This window comes from Eumetopias jubatus, unplaced genomic scaffold, assembly GCF_037043125.1.
Source record: "Eumetopias jubatus isolate StellerSeaLion01/CBP00866 unplaced genomic scaffold, mEumJub1_p1.0 scaffold_8, whole genome shotgun sequence".
In the NCBI taxonomy this organism is placed as follows: domain Eukaryota; kingdom Metazoa; phylum Chordata; class Mammalia; order Carnivora; family Otariidae; genus Eumetopias; species Eumetopias jubatus.
Window position 1 is genome coordinate 82,518,404 of NW_028274814.1, and position 15,123 is coordinate 82,533,526.

A 15,123-nucleotide genomic window follows, 5' to 3' on the forward strand; every position below is an offset into this window, starting at 1 on the left:
AGAGAGAGAGAGATGGGAGAGGGATGGAGAGAGAAGGAAGGAGGGAGAGAGGAAGTAGGGAGGGAAGAAAGAAAGGGAAGGAAGGAAGGGAGAGAAGGAGGAAGGAGAAAGATGGCAAAACCAATACAATCTGAATTAGATTTTGTTTCAACTTCTCAATGCATTCTCAGCTTCTCTCTCTCTCTCTCTCTCTCTCTCTCTGGTGGTTAGTTTGAATGTTGATTTGGGGGGTAATAGGGTTATGCTGAGTGGCTGCAGCATTTCTGGGGGATGACATGGCCAAGGCCTAAGGAAGCTGGTCAGGGATTAGCCTGGAGTGGGGCGTTCCCTGATGGTGGTGGGACCCCAGGCATAAGGGTAGAGGCCCATATGTGCAACAGCCCATTGGGGCTGGTCAGTGGCACTGCACCCCAGAGCGCCTTCCCCAGCACCGGCAGTTTTCATCTGCTAATCAGAAGCAGACACAAGCTGCTGGGTATGCCTCGGCCCCAGCGCCCCCTTTCTCGGAAATCCCCCAATCTGGAAACTATTAAACTCAGACGACTTGAAATATAGCGCTTTAATATCTCAGGCTGCCCATTCTGGCGAGGGTGCAGGGTGTTGTTCTGAGTACTTGGGGAATACCACCATAAAAGAAAATCATTGGGGATCCCAGTACCTTCTGCAGCTTCCTCCCTTGCATGGCCTTACAGGATTGGTGAGGCACTTGGAGGGACCAGCCCCTTCCCCATCATTTGAATCTCCTACCCGCTCCTTCCATTCAACACTCCAATTTCGGGGACTGGAGGAAGGTGGGAAGGCACAAACATTTTGTTTCAATGATATTTTGAGGGTCGCAATCAAAAGTCGAAAACTGGTTTTCCCAGTGACTGAAGCACCTTCTCCTCTTTTCCCACCGAAGAGACCTCCTGCCTAATTCCAGCACCAGTTGTTTCCTTGCTCCTTTTGAATGGTGCTTTGCCTGTAGTTTAATCCTCACTCCCCTCTTTGGCCATTCCGCTGGTCTGGGACCCTGGCCTCAGTTTCGCACGGGGCAGAGGCCAGGGCACCCTGGGTCCTGCCTGACTGCCAGTCCTGACTGCCGGGACTCAGGCTTTTCTCCCAGCCCAGGCTCCGCTGCGTTTCCGGGCCTCCAGCCCGCCCCTGCTCCAAGGCCCTGTCGCCTCCCCTCGTCCGTCAGCGCGGCCTGCTTCCTGCAGCCCGCCGGAGCGCGGCCTTACCCCGGACAGGAAGGAGGGCTGCAGTGCTCGGGGCTCCGAGGGCCCTGGCGAGACCGTGGGGATCCAGAGCAGGCCCACCCGGCCCAGCCCACTGTTCAGTTCCAGCGCAGCCTCCAGCCTGCAGGTCAGGATTGGATTCAATTCTTTTATTTATTACAATTTGCGAATTAAAACCATAACACAACACACATCTAGGGAAAGAAACGAAAGCTGGGGGCGGTGGGGGGAAAGAGGGGCTAGCAAACGCCCTCCTGCCCTAATCTTCCCCTCCCACCTCTCCTCTGCTCCTTTGTCAGAATCACAAAACCCTAAAGGTTGTTCCACTTGGGAAGGCAGCGGATAGGTACATTTCCGCAGCCCCGAAATGCCACTTTTATGGCGCTGTTTGTCTCCCCGCGCTGGATTCTGAATGGGGCCGAACAAAACAGCAGCGCGGAGCTGGCTAGACGTCTGGGCTTAATTGTTTTATGGTTTAAATAAGGTGGACACTCTTTCCTTTGAAATCGGATTATAGGAATGTTTTGTCTATGGCCCACGGAGAACAGGACCTCACTGGCTGGGAGGGAGAGGTGGAGAGAGCGCGCGCGTGAGAGAGAGAGAGAGAGGTGGGCTACAAACCAGGGGGCAAACAGTCGGGAGAAGTCAGCGTCCCACCCCAAAGTCCTGCAGGCGGCGGCGGAATAGGCGGTGCGGAACCAGCGGCAGGGTAAGAGGAGCGAGGAGTTTAGGGTGCGCGCCGCGGGCAGGAGGTCGCGGGAGCCTCGGAGCGTGCATCTGCGTGAGCGGAGATGTTCCGAGCCCGGAAATGCGCCTGAATAGGGGGGAGATCGCGGCAGGTCCTCTGCACAGTGTCTCTTAATGCAGGGAGGGAGGGTGAGAAAAAGAAAATAGTGTAAAACCTTTGAGAAGGTTTATTTGGAGAACTTGGAAAACAAAAGGACAGCGGCCCCGGGGGAGCTTCCTTCCGGGGACCCCTCTCTCTCGCACCCATTTGGAAACTCCTTCCTCTCACTTCCCACCTTTGGGCCAAGGCTGGGACCTGCTTGCTCTATCTGTTGGCTTTTTCTCTGCCGGACTGCATTGGAGCAAGTGGACGCGAGGTGGCGCTGTTGCTCAATGTTAGAGGCGGCGGTGGTGCCCCTGGCCGGCCTGGCGGCACTGACATTTGAGGCCCGGCCCGGAGGAGCAGCGGGGAGAAGGCCCCGCGCCCCGGCCCCAGCCCGGCCCCACTGGCTCTGAGCAAATCAATCCTCTCACCTGCGAGGTGTAAATAAATCGCGAGTGGCGGCGGGAGATGGGCCCTCGCTCTGGCAGCGGACTTGGGAGGCTCAGGAGGGCGGGCGTCGAAAATAATCGCTTTGCGAAGGAGATAAGCACCAAGCAGGCACCGCATAATTAACACAAAAAGGCAGAATGACCCGGACAAACGAACATAAATCCGTGGTACCTAGGAGGGCGGAGCAGGCCTCGGGGCGAGGGGCAGAGACGCCCCAGCGAGGATGGCTGCTCGCGGTTCCTTTATTTCCAAGCTCCGGGAGCGAAATCAACCAGATACGTGTAAAAGAAAAAAAAGGCGATCAAATGAAAAAAAAAAAAAAGAAAGAAAGAAAGAAAGAAAAATCGAGGGACCCCCAAAAGGGGAAATCGAGTCCAGCCAGGGGTTTCAGGACTGGTGGGCTCTCAGAGCAGACGGTCGTGGCGGCACACTCGGGACAGTCGCATTCCAAGACACAAAGGCCTGGAAGAATAGCTCTGTGGCAGGGTCTTCGCTGGACCATAAAATGTCGAGATATCCCCCCACCCTCTAAAAGATAAGGCGCAGGCCCCAGAGCGGATCTGGACTGCCGAGCCTTCTCTTTCCAGGCAGGGAAGGGAAAATATTTATGACAGTCCCCAATGACCCAGATGCTGGGAACCCAGAGCCCATCTCGTTCAGCTTGGTACTCTGAGCAGAGTAGGCTCAGAGAAGGCAGGGCTGACAAGGCTGGAGCTTGCTCTGGTAGTGCAGGAGACCCCTGTCATGCCCCCCACTGTCCTGGACCCTAGGGAGGCCTGCAGCCCTGGCACAGTCCTCTTCTGATCCTCCTCTCCTGCTCTAGGGCCAGAGTTCTGCACATTGCAGAGTTTGGGCAGTCCTTAATTCAGGTGGAGGTGGGTTCCTCCATATTCAGAGATCCTGGAAGTGTCCTTTGCTGGGACACCAGTGACTCTTCTTTGGGAATTGGCTGAGAGTGGCCATCTTCCCAGCAATTATTTAGATAATAGAGGGACTGGGTGGAGGCTGTTATTCTACACCATCCTTTCCTGTACTGCCATTCCTTCATCCATCCCCAGAGCTGGGCTCTGGCTGAGGAAGAAAACGATCTGGTTTTCTAACAGCCTCCTTCCTCATCCAACCCTGAAACCCCAGGATGTGGAAAGAAAATAGCAAAATTGTTTCATGATGCAAACAGCTAAAGAGGCACGTGTGTTTGTCAGGTATCAGTCCGCTGTGTGCCCGGGTGCACAGTGTCCGTGAGGTGACAGGGATGCTTCTGGGCATGCATGATGGTTGAGGGAGCGTGCATTCGATGTGTTTCAGGGTGGGAGGCAGTACATCCAGGATGTGTGTATCCTGAGTGTGCCCCACTATTGCCCTGTGTACAACAACCTCACACACTGCGGAAGGGGAGGACCGGAAAAATCCTTCTAATTCCTCTTCCTCATTCATATGCACACAGCACACACATTCACAGCTCTCTCACTTTCTCCCTTTTCTCTCTGTCTCTGTTCAGCCCCACATAACTGTACATACTTATGGCCAGAGAAGGGTGCTGATGGACTAAGGTTCTTTTATCCATTAGAATTACCTTGAATTTACCTAGTCTTGGGGATAGAGGAGGAACCCCTAGAGAAACCATGGGTAAATATTTAAAGAGGGTCTGTTGACAGTTCCCATCCACATCCTGGCCTGGGCAGCCTGCCTGGGGAAGTAGGGGGTACCGTGAAGCCAGAGGGCCCCTCCAGGCTGAGCTGGTATTTCCTATAGGACTTGAGTATGTGGGGACAAGTAAGAGGCCTGCTCCAGTCCCCTCCAACCCAGATACAAATAGTCTCCCGAGAAGAAACATCCTGGATCAGCCCAGCCGGAAAGCAGGGACCCACCAGCTGCCCTCTCCTCTGTCCCCATAAACTGCTTGGCTCTCAGAGCCCCCAGCCAAGCTGCAGGGCAGCCCTGCCTGGGTATGTGGAGTGCGCCCCACCTCCAGCCCTCTCCTCCACCCACGGCAGGCGGGCAAGAGAATCTTAGGGATGGGGGAAGATGGGGCAGCTTCCCACCCTGAGGAGGGGCAGGAGACGTGGAGGGTTGGGATGCCTGAGGTATTTGGGGATATGCTGTGCTGAAATGCTTGCCCCTTCTGAGTCCCAGGCTTAAGGATGCCCTGGGGAGCCCATCTTTGGGTTAGGGGACCTGCTCTCTTGCTGGCGTTCAGCGCCTGGGGGGAGGGTCTTATACCTGTTGAGGTAACCTGAGTTGACCTGCTGGCTCAGGTGTCTCTGTCTGAGAGGAAGGGAAGGGGAAGGGGGGAGAGGCACCTTCAAATCTGAATGCGCACCTTGGAGAAGCTGGCCCCAGCCATTAGCTGGGGCTGGCTCACCGCCCCCCCCCCCCCGCCACACATATACCACACCCCCTCCCTCCCCCTCCCTCCCCTTCCTCCAGGTCCCCCCAGCCCTGAACCCCTCAACCCCCGCCATCCCTCCTTCTCTCTCTCTCTCTCCCTCTCTCTCTCTCTCTCTCTCTCTCTCTCGCCTGTCTTCATGTCGTGGATTGATGAACGCGAATCGCGTGTAAGCGCCGCCACCGCCGGGAGTCTGAGGAATTCGCCTGGGCTGTTAAAGGAAAGAGCTAAGTGCGAGAGCGCGAGCTCTACCTACCGACAGTGAAGAGAGCCGCCGCCGCCGCCGCCGCCGCCGCCGCCGCCGCCGCCGCCGCCGCCGCCGCGCCCGCCGCCGCCGCCCGCGCCCAGCCCCGGGAGCCGCGCCGAGCCGGCCGGGCCCGGCACCCAGGCGCCCCCCCACCTGCCTAGCCCAGCCCCGGGGAGCCGGCCGGCCCGGGGTTCGCTCCCGGGGGAGGGGACTTTCGGGGGGTACCGGGCGGGGGGAGTCGCGAGCCAGAGGGGAGGGGGCGGCGGGTTTTCATGTGCCCAGCATGAGCTCCTACTTCGTCAACCCCCTGTTCTCCAAATACAAAGGCGGCGAGTCCCTGGAACCGGCCTATTACGACTGCCGGTTCCCTCAGAGCGTGGGCAGGAGCCATGCGCTGGTGTACGGGCCCGGCGGCTCCGCGCCCGGCTTCCAGCACGCCTCGCACCACGTCCAAGACTTCTTCCACCACGGCACCTCGGGCATCTCCAACTCGGGCTACCAGCAGAACCCGTGCTCGCTGAGCTGCCACGGAGACGCCTCCAAATTCTATGGCTACGAGGCGCTCCCCAGACAGTCCCTTTATGGGGCTCAGCAAGAGGCGAGCGTGGTGCAATATCCCGACTGTAAATCCTCCGCCAACACTAACAGTAGCGAAGGACAAGGCCACTTAAATCAAAACTCGTCTCCCAGCCTCATGTTTCCATGGATGAGACCCCACGGTGAGAAGCCTTTTCTCTTTCCCCCTTGGTCTCCCGCGCTCCGGGGTCTTTCCCCCCCCCCCCCGCCTCCTTTTTGTCTGCCCTCGCTTTCCCTCCTGGCTTTGGGGTCTCTGCGGCCCCACCCCCGTGCCTGAGTGGGTTTTCTCGAGGTTGGGAGGTTCAGCTGGGGGTGGGGCGCGGGGCTCGCCTGGGATATTTGGGGGACTGGGGTGAAGGTGGTGTCTGGGCGCAAAGGGTTAAAAATCATTTTCTCCACCTACTGTCTGTCTGTCTGTCTGCCTGTCTCCCTCTCTGTCTCTCCCTCTTGCCATCTCTAAAGTCAAAGTTGGGGAGGTGGCTGGGCAGAGGCCCGAGGACCCTGAGGTTATCAGCCTTTGGAGCAAACCAGTCTTTCCAAAAGGCAGAAAGCCTCAGTCCCAGAACAGTGGCCAGGCTGTCTTGGGGGCGAAGGGAGACCCCCTGTTTCCCTCCCCTACCTGGACCAGAGGGTGACAGGACCCCAAGGACAGGTGCCTTGGCTCTCTGGGGTACCCACTGCCTCCTCTCAGAGAACTAGCCTTAAGGCCACCCCCCCAACTTTGCTTTAGTTCCCTCAGTTGCAGAGAAGAGAGGGAGCCAGAGAGGAGAGAAAAGAGTGCAGGAAAGGAGAGGGGCCATGCAGATTAGAGGGCTCTGGGGTCCAGAGGACCCAAGCGCGAGCTGCCCCCAATCAAAGGTTTGTGGGCTTTCCCTGAGACCTTCAGAGTGGCTCAGGCCATGAGCCCCTCCAAGGGTGGCCTCTCATGGCCCAATTTCGAAGTAAAAGGGGAAGCGAGAAAGCGACAAGTTCCAGCGGGGATGGCCCGTGATTTATTTGCTGGTCTCCAGTTAGCAATCAGGCCAAGCAGTGATACATTCCAGGAGATCAATTATTTTTCTTCCTGGCAAGGCATTAGGCAGGGAGATTCAAGGAGGGGGCAGTGGGCAGAGCCCCTCTTCTTTACCCCCAGACCTTTTTCCTTTCTTTTGGAAACAGACTGTCCCCAGCTCTGCTCACCAAATGCCACTCTGTACTTGTAAACAAAGCTGCAAGGGCCAGTTTCCTGAAACTGCAGGCCTGGAGGGGGGAGAGGGGGGACTCTGCAGTGCTCCCCCTGCCCCTGCCATCCCCCCCAGTTTCCTGATAGACCCTAGTCCCTGCCCCCACCCCCACCCCACCTCCCAAGGTGAAGCCAAGCCAAAACAAGCCCCCAAAGTTTCCTGCCCTTGCCTACTCCCTGCTCTTGCCTGGTCTTCAGGAGGGAGGGGAACTGGGGAGACCACAGGGGAGACTTTAGGGGAGGAAGAGTGGCAGGGGAGAGCTGAGCCCCCACCCAAACATAACCAGATTGGGGTTCTATTCTGTCCAGCTCCGGGGCGGCGCAGTGGAAGGCAAACTTACAGCCGGTATCAGACCTTGGAACTAGAAAAGGAGTTTCTCTTTAATCCTTATTTGACACGAAAGCGCCGGATTGAAGTCTCTCACGCCCTGGGACTGACTGAGAGACAAGTGAAGATCTGGTTCCAGAACCGAAGGATGAAGTGGAAAAAGGAGAACAACAAGGATAAACTGCCCGGAGCCCGAGAGGAAGAGAAGGTGGAGGAGGAAGGAAACGAGGAAGAGGAGAAAGAAGAGGAGGAAAAGGAAGAAAACAAGGACTAAGCAAAAGAGAGAGACCCCCCCCTCCCTTAGCAACTCCCTTGAAGTTTCGTTTTATGGTAGCGGATAAATTGAGAAGTTTACGACTGTCATTTGCTTTTATAGAGAATAGAATGACACTCACAACTCTAACTACCTGTCAGATACTTGCAGCTCTGGTTTTATTACCTTTGGACTTCCCCCCGATCTTTATTTGTTTGGGGGCCGGAGCGGGGCGGGGGGGGGGAGACCGAGACACAGCGAAAAGTTGGGACTCTGTCTCAGTCCTTGCCCCAACACACACACTTGTCCCTACCCCCACCCTTTGGAGTCCTGCCTGGATCTTAAGGTCTGAGACCTGGCCCCTTTGCCCCCCTCACCCCTTCTTGCCACGCTCCCACCTCCCTGCTTCTCTGGTATTTATTTTAGAGGGGAGCCCTCTCAAAATGCGGAAGAAGACTTGTGGCTTTGTTTTTATGCGAGGACTATGTATTAGATTTACTTCTTTTCAAAAGAAAGGAAAGAAAAGTGAAGGAAGGAAGGGAAAGAAAGGGAGATGTTTAAAGAAATTTTTAAAATGATAGCAAGGAATATCCCTTCTCCCTCTCTGGGGCTCCCCCACTTAGAAAGACCCCCTTGACTTTCTAAAGAAACCTGCTGGAAACCTGGAAGAGATGCAGGTCTCTCCCCTGCCCCCCCTCCCCATGGGGTAGATAGGAGCCTGCAGTCGCCGCTAAAATCCTACCTAGCCATCCCATGGTCACTCGGGCCCATGCCTTCCCCCCCTTCGCTGTCTGATTTCTGTTGTTGGGCCCAGCTTCCTCTGAGCTGCACTAGTATTAGCGCTCAGAAATCACCATAATCATGAACATAATAAGAATGATAATAATAATACTGATAATAAATCTTTAACATACTACCTAAAGGGAACCTGCAATAATCTTGAAAAAGTAAAAAAGAAATTTTTAAAAATCCTAATATGCAAGAAAAAAAGAGAAAAAGATTAAAATTTAAAAAAAAAGAAAGAAACCTCCAACGTATTTTATCACTACCTATAGAAAGAAATCCTGCTTTGAGAGTATTCGTAATGCGGTTTTGTTGTCGTTTGTTGCTGCTTATTTCACTAAGGAAAACCCAACAACTAAGACTGCCTAGCCCGCCGGTCCTGTGCGCTTTTATTGTGCTTCTAACCCCAGTAGAGTAGAACTAAATTGCACTGAATGTATAGTTAACTCTGTCTTGAATTCTCTGTTTATGCAATGTGCTCGAAAGAAAAAAAAAAGTTAAAATATATCTATAATAATAATTTTTGGTCATTTGTCTTTATGTCCAGCTATGAATGTAGATTTTGTGTCCCGGCAGCCCTGTTCCTGGTCCGAGTACTTTGTATTGTATACGTGAGTCATAATAAAAAAAAAAAAAGGAGAAAAAAATTTGAAGCTGGAATGACTTGCTTTTTCTCCAATGCCCCCCCTCCTCCCCCTCCAATTCTCCCCCCTCCCCCTCCAATTCTCTACTCCTCCTTTCCTCCTTATCCCTCTTTCCCAGCACTGTGGAAAAGGTCTCTGTCACTGATCTGACTCCTGGGTGGAGGAACTCACGTGGAGAGGTGCCTAGGAGTTGAGAGGGCAGACTGGGCAGGGAGGGCAGGTGAAAGGTGGGGAGGTGTAGAGGAGGAGGAAGAAGAGCAGTATGCTCCAAGTATGCTGTTGGGAGAACCTTGGCTCTAAACAAAATGGGTTTCTGGATGCCAAGACCCCAGTGGGAAGAAAGGGTCTCCCCACTTATTCACCTTCCTCCTCCTCAGCCTTGGGCTGGGCCCAGACAAAGAATCTGCCCCCATGCGCCTCCCTCAACTAGGCCTTTTTCTTCCAGGGACTGAGGATGAGGCAATGGGGTTCTTTCTGATCTCCACATGCCCCTCGTGGTCAACCCTGAGCACCCAGCACCCAGCACTAGAACAGTGAACAGGGTGGGAAGAATGTGAGGCTCAAGGCAGCCTGGAGGACTTGGCTGGGGGGAAGATGGCTAGGGGTGGGGGATGAGGAAGCTTCAGCCTGGGGGAAAGGGAAGGAGGGGAAGGTGAGTGAGTTGGTACACCAAGTAGCCTGGGCCCATGTTCTGAAATTCAAATTCCATCAGCACAGAGCCATCACTATCACCCAGGCTGCCAGCATCTACCCCAGCCTCTGTTCTGGCTGTTTCAAGCCGGCTCCGGGCTTCACCTTGGCAATTGGGCAGTCTGCCCTGCCCTCGTAGTGTGGGCCATTGGCCTGGGGGTGAGGAGGATGGGCCTGCGGAGTGGACAGTCCTCCATCCCAGCTACAGTAGGGTAAAGAGAGTCTTCACTGGACTCCTCATTCCCCAAAATAAGGGGTTGAAGGCTCAGGGACTCAGGGGGCAAAGGGGTCTCTCACTTCTCCCTGGAGGGTCTTAGGCAGAGAAATCTGTTTATGCCAGTAAGATTCTGGTCAAATAATACCAAATTCCAGAGATAGGAGTCATCTGACTCAGTCAGGAGAAGGGGGAAAGGGAAGGAGATGGGATCTTCTGGTCCTTAAAACAAGATCCCCCAAAGACAAATATTTTTGAAGCCAGATCTCCCCCACCCCCGTCAATGCTTTTCCCAGACTTAGGCCCAGGCTGATTCTTATTTTGTGTAATTTCACCCGCATCTGGGTCCCTGGCTCCCACGCCAAGTGGTCGTGAATACAGGATTGGGTCAGGCATCCTTGATATGGGACTCCTGCGGTCCGAGAGAGGCTGCCGATTGGAAGCACATGCTGCAGGCAGCCGGGAACAGCTTTGAACAGCTCTGGGGGAAATCTGTGGAAACCTGGGGTCCCTGCTGTGAGCCGTTGCGCCAGCCAGGTAACCCCGTTTGCTGCGGGAGGCACCGGCAACCCGCCAGGGAGTCCCGAAAAGAGAGCATTTCGCTCCAACCTCAGGCCTTCCCAGGGGTATCCCTTCCAGACTCCTAGGGCCGGCCGCGGGCCGTTTCATTTTTTAATGTGGAATTATGATTGCTATTAATAAACATCGCCGACCCGTAGCCAAGTTGCTTGAACCCTACACTAAGTGGCTCCGAAGAACCTCGCCGAATTTCCCCCACACCCAATGCCCCATTCATCCCTGCCCTGCTCAGCAATGCCCGTGGCCCCAAGCCGGGCGTCGGAGGGCGGGGTGCTTCTGGCGCCCGGCATCGCTTGAGATGCGAAGCCTCGGGTGGGCCACACCAAGAGAGCTCCAGCCGCCCCTTCTTGCAGCACCCGCTCCCCCACCCTTTCTGCCCACCGCCTCTTTTTTCTCGTTTGGAGAGAAAAGGAGGTAAAACCCGTTTTATGGGGGAACTTAATTGCGAGCGGGATGCGCTCTCTTTAGAAACGCGTCCTCCCAAATGCTCCTGCCGTCCCATTACCGGAATGGGGACCATTCGGCTGCAGCAGATAGGACTTTCTCCCATTCTTTACTTTTTTATTAGCCAATCAAAGTGGCTTCCGAAAGCTATTTGTGATTTGTGAAAAATAGTATCTTTCAAAATGCTGAGTTGAAGCATCTCGCTCATTTCGCCTTGAATTTATTATTCTAATCTCAGCTGTAGAGACGGGATAATGCAGCTATTAAGTTGGGGGGCAAATTCGTTTCTCTGGATTTTTTTTTTTTAATTCTCGGCATTTTATCTCCCTCCCCACTTCATTGCAGAGGCCAAGGGAGGTGCCGGCCTGCAGGGGACCTGGGGGTGAGGGAGGTAGTGAGTGCTCTATAGGGCTTTGGGGGGGGGACCCTAGGATGGGAGAGTGGTTTGGCCTTCCCCAGCCTCATCTTCCTCAAATGAGAAGTCCCACTGGCTGCCTGCCGGCTGCAGAAAGTTACCTCGCCCCAATTAGACCGAACTCGGGACAGGTTGTGCCACAGACGAGAAGTAAAATTTCCGGTGAGCAGCCCGCAGCGCTGTCCCATTCTCCCAGCAGCCCATTGTGAAAAGCTGGGCCAGAGCTTCCTTGTCGTAATTTTTAACTACCTGTTATAAAATTTATGGGTGGGTTTGTAAAAGAAACTAGGTCTCTGCATCCGGCTGAGGGAACTGCTTCCCTTACCCAGGGAGGAAGTTTGGGGAGGGGATAGGGGCCCCCTATTGGTTGGGGTGGGGCACCCAGCCATGGATGTCCCCACGCCAGCTCCGTAAGGGATCAAGGGGAGAGCTTTGGGCCTTCAGATCTCCAGCTGGTGGGGAGTGTTGGGCTGTGACTCGGCTGGGCTGCGACTGGTTGGCAAATAGTCTCTATGGGGGGAATTTATTCTGGGTTCCCCCACATTGGATTCATCGCCAAAATTATGGGTCTGGAGAAAGGTGGGAGACACCTCAAGTGCTTGGAATTTAGCACAGAAAGTGGAATTTGGGGAAAGATAAGTTTCTTTCTGGGGGGAGGGCCTCCAAGGTGTATCCCAGCTGCTTGAACACCAGAATTTTTCTGAAAAAGGCAGGTGGGTGCTGGTCACCTGACAAGATAGAAAAGGCTTCAAGCTGCCTTGCACCCAAAGCGGGGGTGGGGGTGGGGGGTGGGGGGAGTGGGGAGTAGGAACCAAGATCTTGGGCCTTAATTTTATTTTTATTTCTAAATAGATTGGGAGTAATCTGCCATCTAAACCTAGGAATTGAGGAGACCTGAAACTGGGGATGGTCTAGGAGAAGGAAAAATGTCATTTTCTCTGAGAAAGGAGCCTGGGATGATGGGCACTTTGGGGGTTCTGGTGGCTGCCCCCAACTCTCACCCCTCCTGCTGCATCGGCAGGGCTACCCAGTTCGGGTCTAAGCCCTCTCCGTTCTTCAGACCACGGCCAGGTCAGGCTTGGTTATGAGGCTTCCAGCCGCGTGTCCCTCTTGCTCCTGTCTGGGGCTGAACGGGGGCGGGGGGGGGGCTGCCAGGGCTCCCCACTGGGAAAGATGTAGTTCTCTTCCTAGAAAAAAGGGTAGGAGTTGGGAGTGCATCCCTTCTCAGTCCCTTCACTCCTCCAGCCGGCACTGCACCACCAGTGCCACAAACCTTTGCAAAGCCTCGCTTCCCCCAGATCCAACCTTAATACCCCATTTATTAAGAAAAATATTTAAAATTCGGTATGGCAAAGGGAGGCGGCCGACTCAGCGCCAGAATCCCTCCTTTCCTCCTCTCGCGTCCCCCCTTTGCCCTTTCTGTGCTAGCCTGGAGCAGCCTGGCCCGTGGGGAGTGGGCGGTGGGTGAGGGTGGGGTGGGGGTCGGGGGATGCTCCCTCTCCGAGAGAATTGGGTAAACATGGCGACCGCGGCGCCCATTTGCACACGCTACACAAATGCATCGCATTCCCGGTTGTTTGCAGAAAATTTACAGCTGAGTAATAAAAGTTTACGATCGACTCACAAGTTGGATTGGCCACAAGAAGTCATGTGGATTCCATCCATGAACGTGAACTTTTTATTGTGGTTTGTCCGTTCGGAGCGCTCCGCAGAACAGTCCTCCCTGTAAGAGCCTAACCATTGCCAGGGAAACCTGCGCTGGGCGCTCCCTTCATTACCAGTATTTTTTTTTTTATTAATCTGATTAATAATTATTTTCTCCCCCATTTAATTTTTTTCCTCCCAGGTGGAGTTGCCGGAAGCTGGGGGCACCCGGGGAGGGGGGGATGTAGGGGAAAGGGCAGGAGTTGAGGGCACCTCTCTCTCCCTTCCCGATCCTCTAGCCCCCCAAGGGGCAGGAGGTATGCGGGAGCAGGAGTTGAGATAGGGAGCTGCAGATGCCTCCGCCCCTCCCCTCTTCCAGCCTCTCCCTCCTGCCCCCTTCTTGCAACTCTCCTTAATTTTATTTGGCTTTTTGATCACTGGGACTATTCTTTTTTATTTTTTTAAATTTATATAAAGTATATATGTGTGTATGGAGCTGAGACAGGCTCGGCAGCGGCACAGAATAAGGGAAGACGAGAAAGAGAGAGTGGGAGAGAGAGAGAGAGGCAGAGAGAGAGAGGGAGAGGGAGAGTGACAGCAGCGCCCGGTAAGTGTTTCCTTATTGGTTCAAATATGTAACTAATGGTCCGTAGCTGGGTGGCGGTTTCAAGATAAGGACAGCAGCGGCTTGTCTTGGTTAGAGAGGAGAGGGGGGCTGGCGAGAGGGTGGGCGTGCGGGCAATTAAGGGGAGGAAAAGTGGGGGGAGGATTGGGTTAAGCTGTAATACGGTGGTGTGGGAAGTGTGTTGTCCTGATGTCACTGTGCGCCGAAGTTGGGGGTGGGGGGGGGAAGAGGACTGCGCCTGTGGGGCTCAAGGCCGGGGTCTAGTGCACTGACCCGCTGCCTGATGCCCACCCTGTTCTTACCTATTATATAGATCTGCGGCCTCTTGGCTAATGGGACTGGGACGGAGGGGGCCCGGAAGCTCAAACTCCAGGGCAGGAGAGAGAACTGTAGATTGTAACCATTACCCCTGAGCAAAGTCAGCCCCCCAACCCACAAACAAACTTTCCAGAGCCCCCTCCTTGCCCGCCGCCCCCTCCCTCCCGGAGAGAGCCACCGCGAGAGCTCACACATGCGCAGTGCGGGCCCAGAGCCGGGCGGCTGAGCAGGAAGAGAGCGCAGCTAGGCTGGCGGCGGGGCCTGTTAATTGGCAATTAGGCGGGAGGCTGTTGGCTGGTGCGCGTCAGCGGAGGAGAGTGCGTCTGCCCACCCCCAGCTCCCGCCCCCACTCGAGCGGACGGAAAGATGGGAGGTGCCCTGCACTGCGGGTGGATGGGTGGGGGTGGGGGACGCGGTACTCAAAAGCCATCTTGTGCTTGGAGAAAAGGGGCCAATCTGCCTTCTCTCACCCGGCCCAGCGTCCCCCACCCCCAACCGCGGCCACCGTACCCGGGTTACCCACTGGGCTGCTTCACCCGCCTCGCCTGGCTGCTCTGAGCTGGGATCTGCTTTGTCTGGGGCGGAGGTGGGAATTGGGGAGGCCCCAGACTGGCTGGGGACAGGCCCAGGCCTCGCTGGTGGGGCCTCTTGGGTGAGTGGAGGCAGTGAGGACTCAAGGCGCGGCTCGCTCGTGGGGTAGGGACGTCAGAATCGGGCGGCCCGGAGGGTCCTGGGCGCTCGGGATCTTCCTAATAATTGGTGCTAATGGCGTGTTGTATGGTCTTAACCCGACACATATGGTTTCATAACACAGTGGCTTAATTTCTTCCAAATGTACGTGGCCCTGAATGTGTTGCAGTTTGATATATGACCCCGCCCTGCTCCCTGGCCTGGGTCCGAGGCGGCCCCTATATGTGTGAGCTTCTGTTTATAAAGGGCGATGCACACACAAACGCTTACACACCCAGGCAGACACACCCCAGAGCTGGGGGAGGAGGAGCGCATATTCCTGGAGAGGTCTGAGAGTCTGGGGGCCAGACTCACCTTCAATCCGAGCTAAGAGCTGCCCCCCACCTCCAGTCCTCTCTGGAGGCGCAACTGGGCTTCTCCGCCAAGCCCGAGTGGGGGAGGGGAACGCTCCTCGATTTCCTGTTTAAACCCTGACCCGTCGCCTGGGGGTCGGGGGGGGGGCGGGGAGGTTGGGAGGGAGAACCTGTTTTTATAAAATTCTTAAAAACATAATTCGACTGCATTCAAAT

General features: G+C 55.2%; 1 protein-coding gene across 1 annotated transcript; it reads left to right on the forward strand.

The window, feature by feature from the left end:
- The first annotated feature begins 5,412 nt into the window (after positions 1-5,412).
- HOXC8 (homeobox C8) lies at positions 5,413-7,529 on the forward strand. The gene is made up of 2 exons (XM_088025618.1): positions 5,413-5,848; positions 7,237-7,529. Exons 1-2 carry the CDS (start codon positions 5,413-5,415, stop codon positions 7,527-7,529), a joined length of 729 nt encoding a protein of 242 aa, XP_087881744.1.
- The last annotated feature ends 7,594 nt before the right edge of the window (positions 7,530-15,123 follow it).

What these genes read in the sequence shown, in the direction of transcription:
- HOXC8 (XM_088025618.1), top strand. Translation starts at nt 5,413, where the DNA reads ATGAGCTCCTACTTCGTCAACCCCCTGTTCTCCAAATACAAAGGCGGC. An exon ending in TCCATGGATGAGACCCCACG is followed by an intron (nt 5,849 to 7,236) that starts GTGAGAAGCCTT and finishes TATTCTGTCCAG; the next exon opens with CTCCGGGGCGGCGCAGTGGA.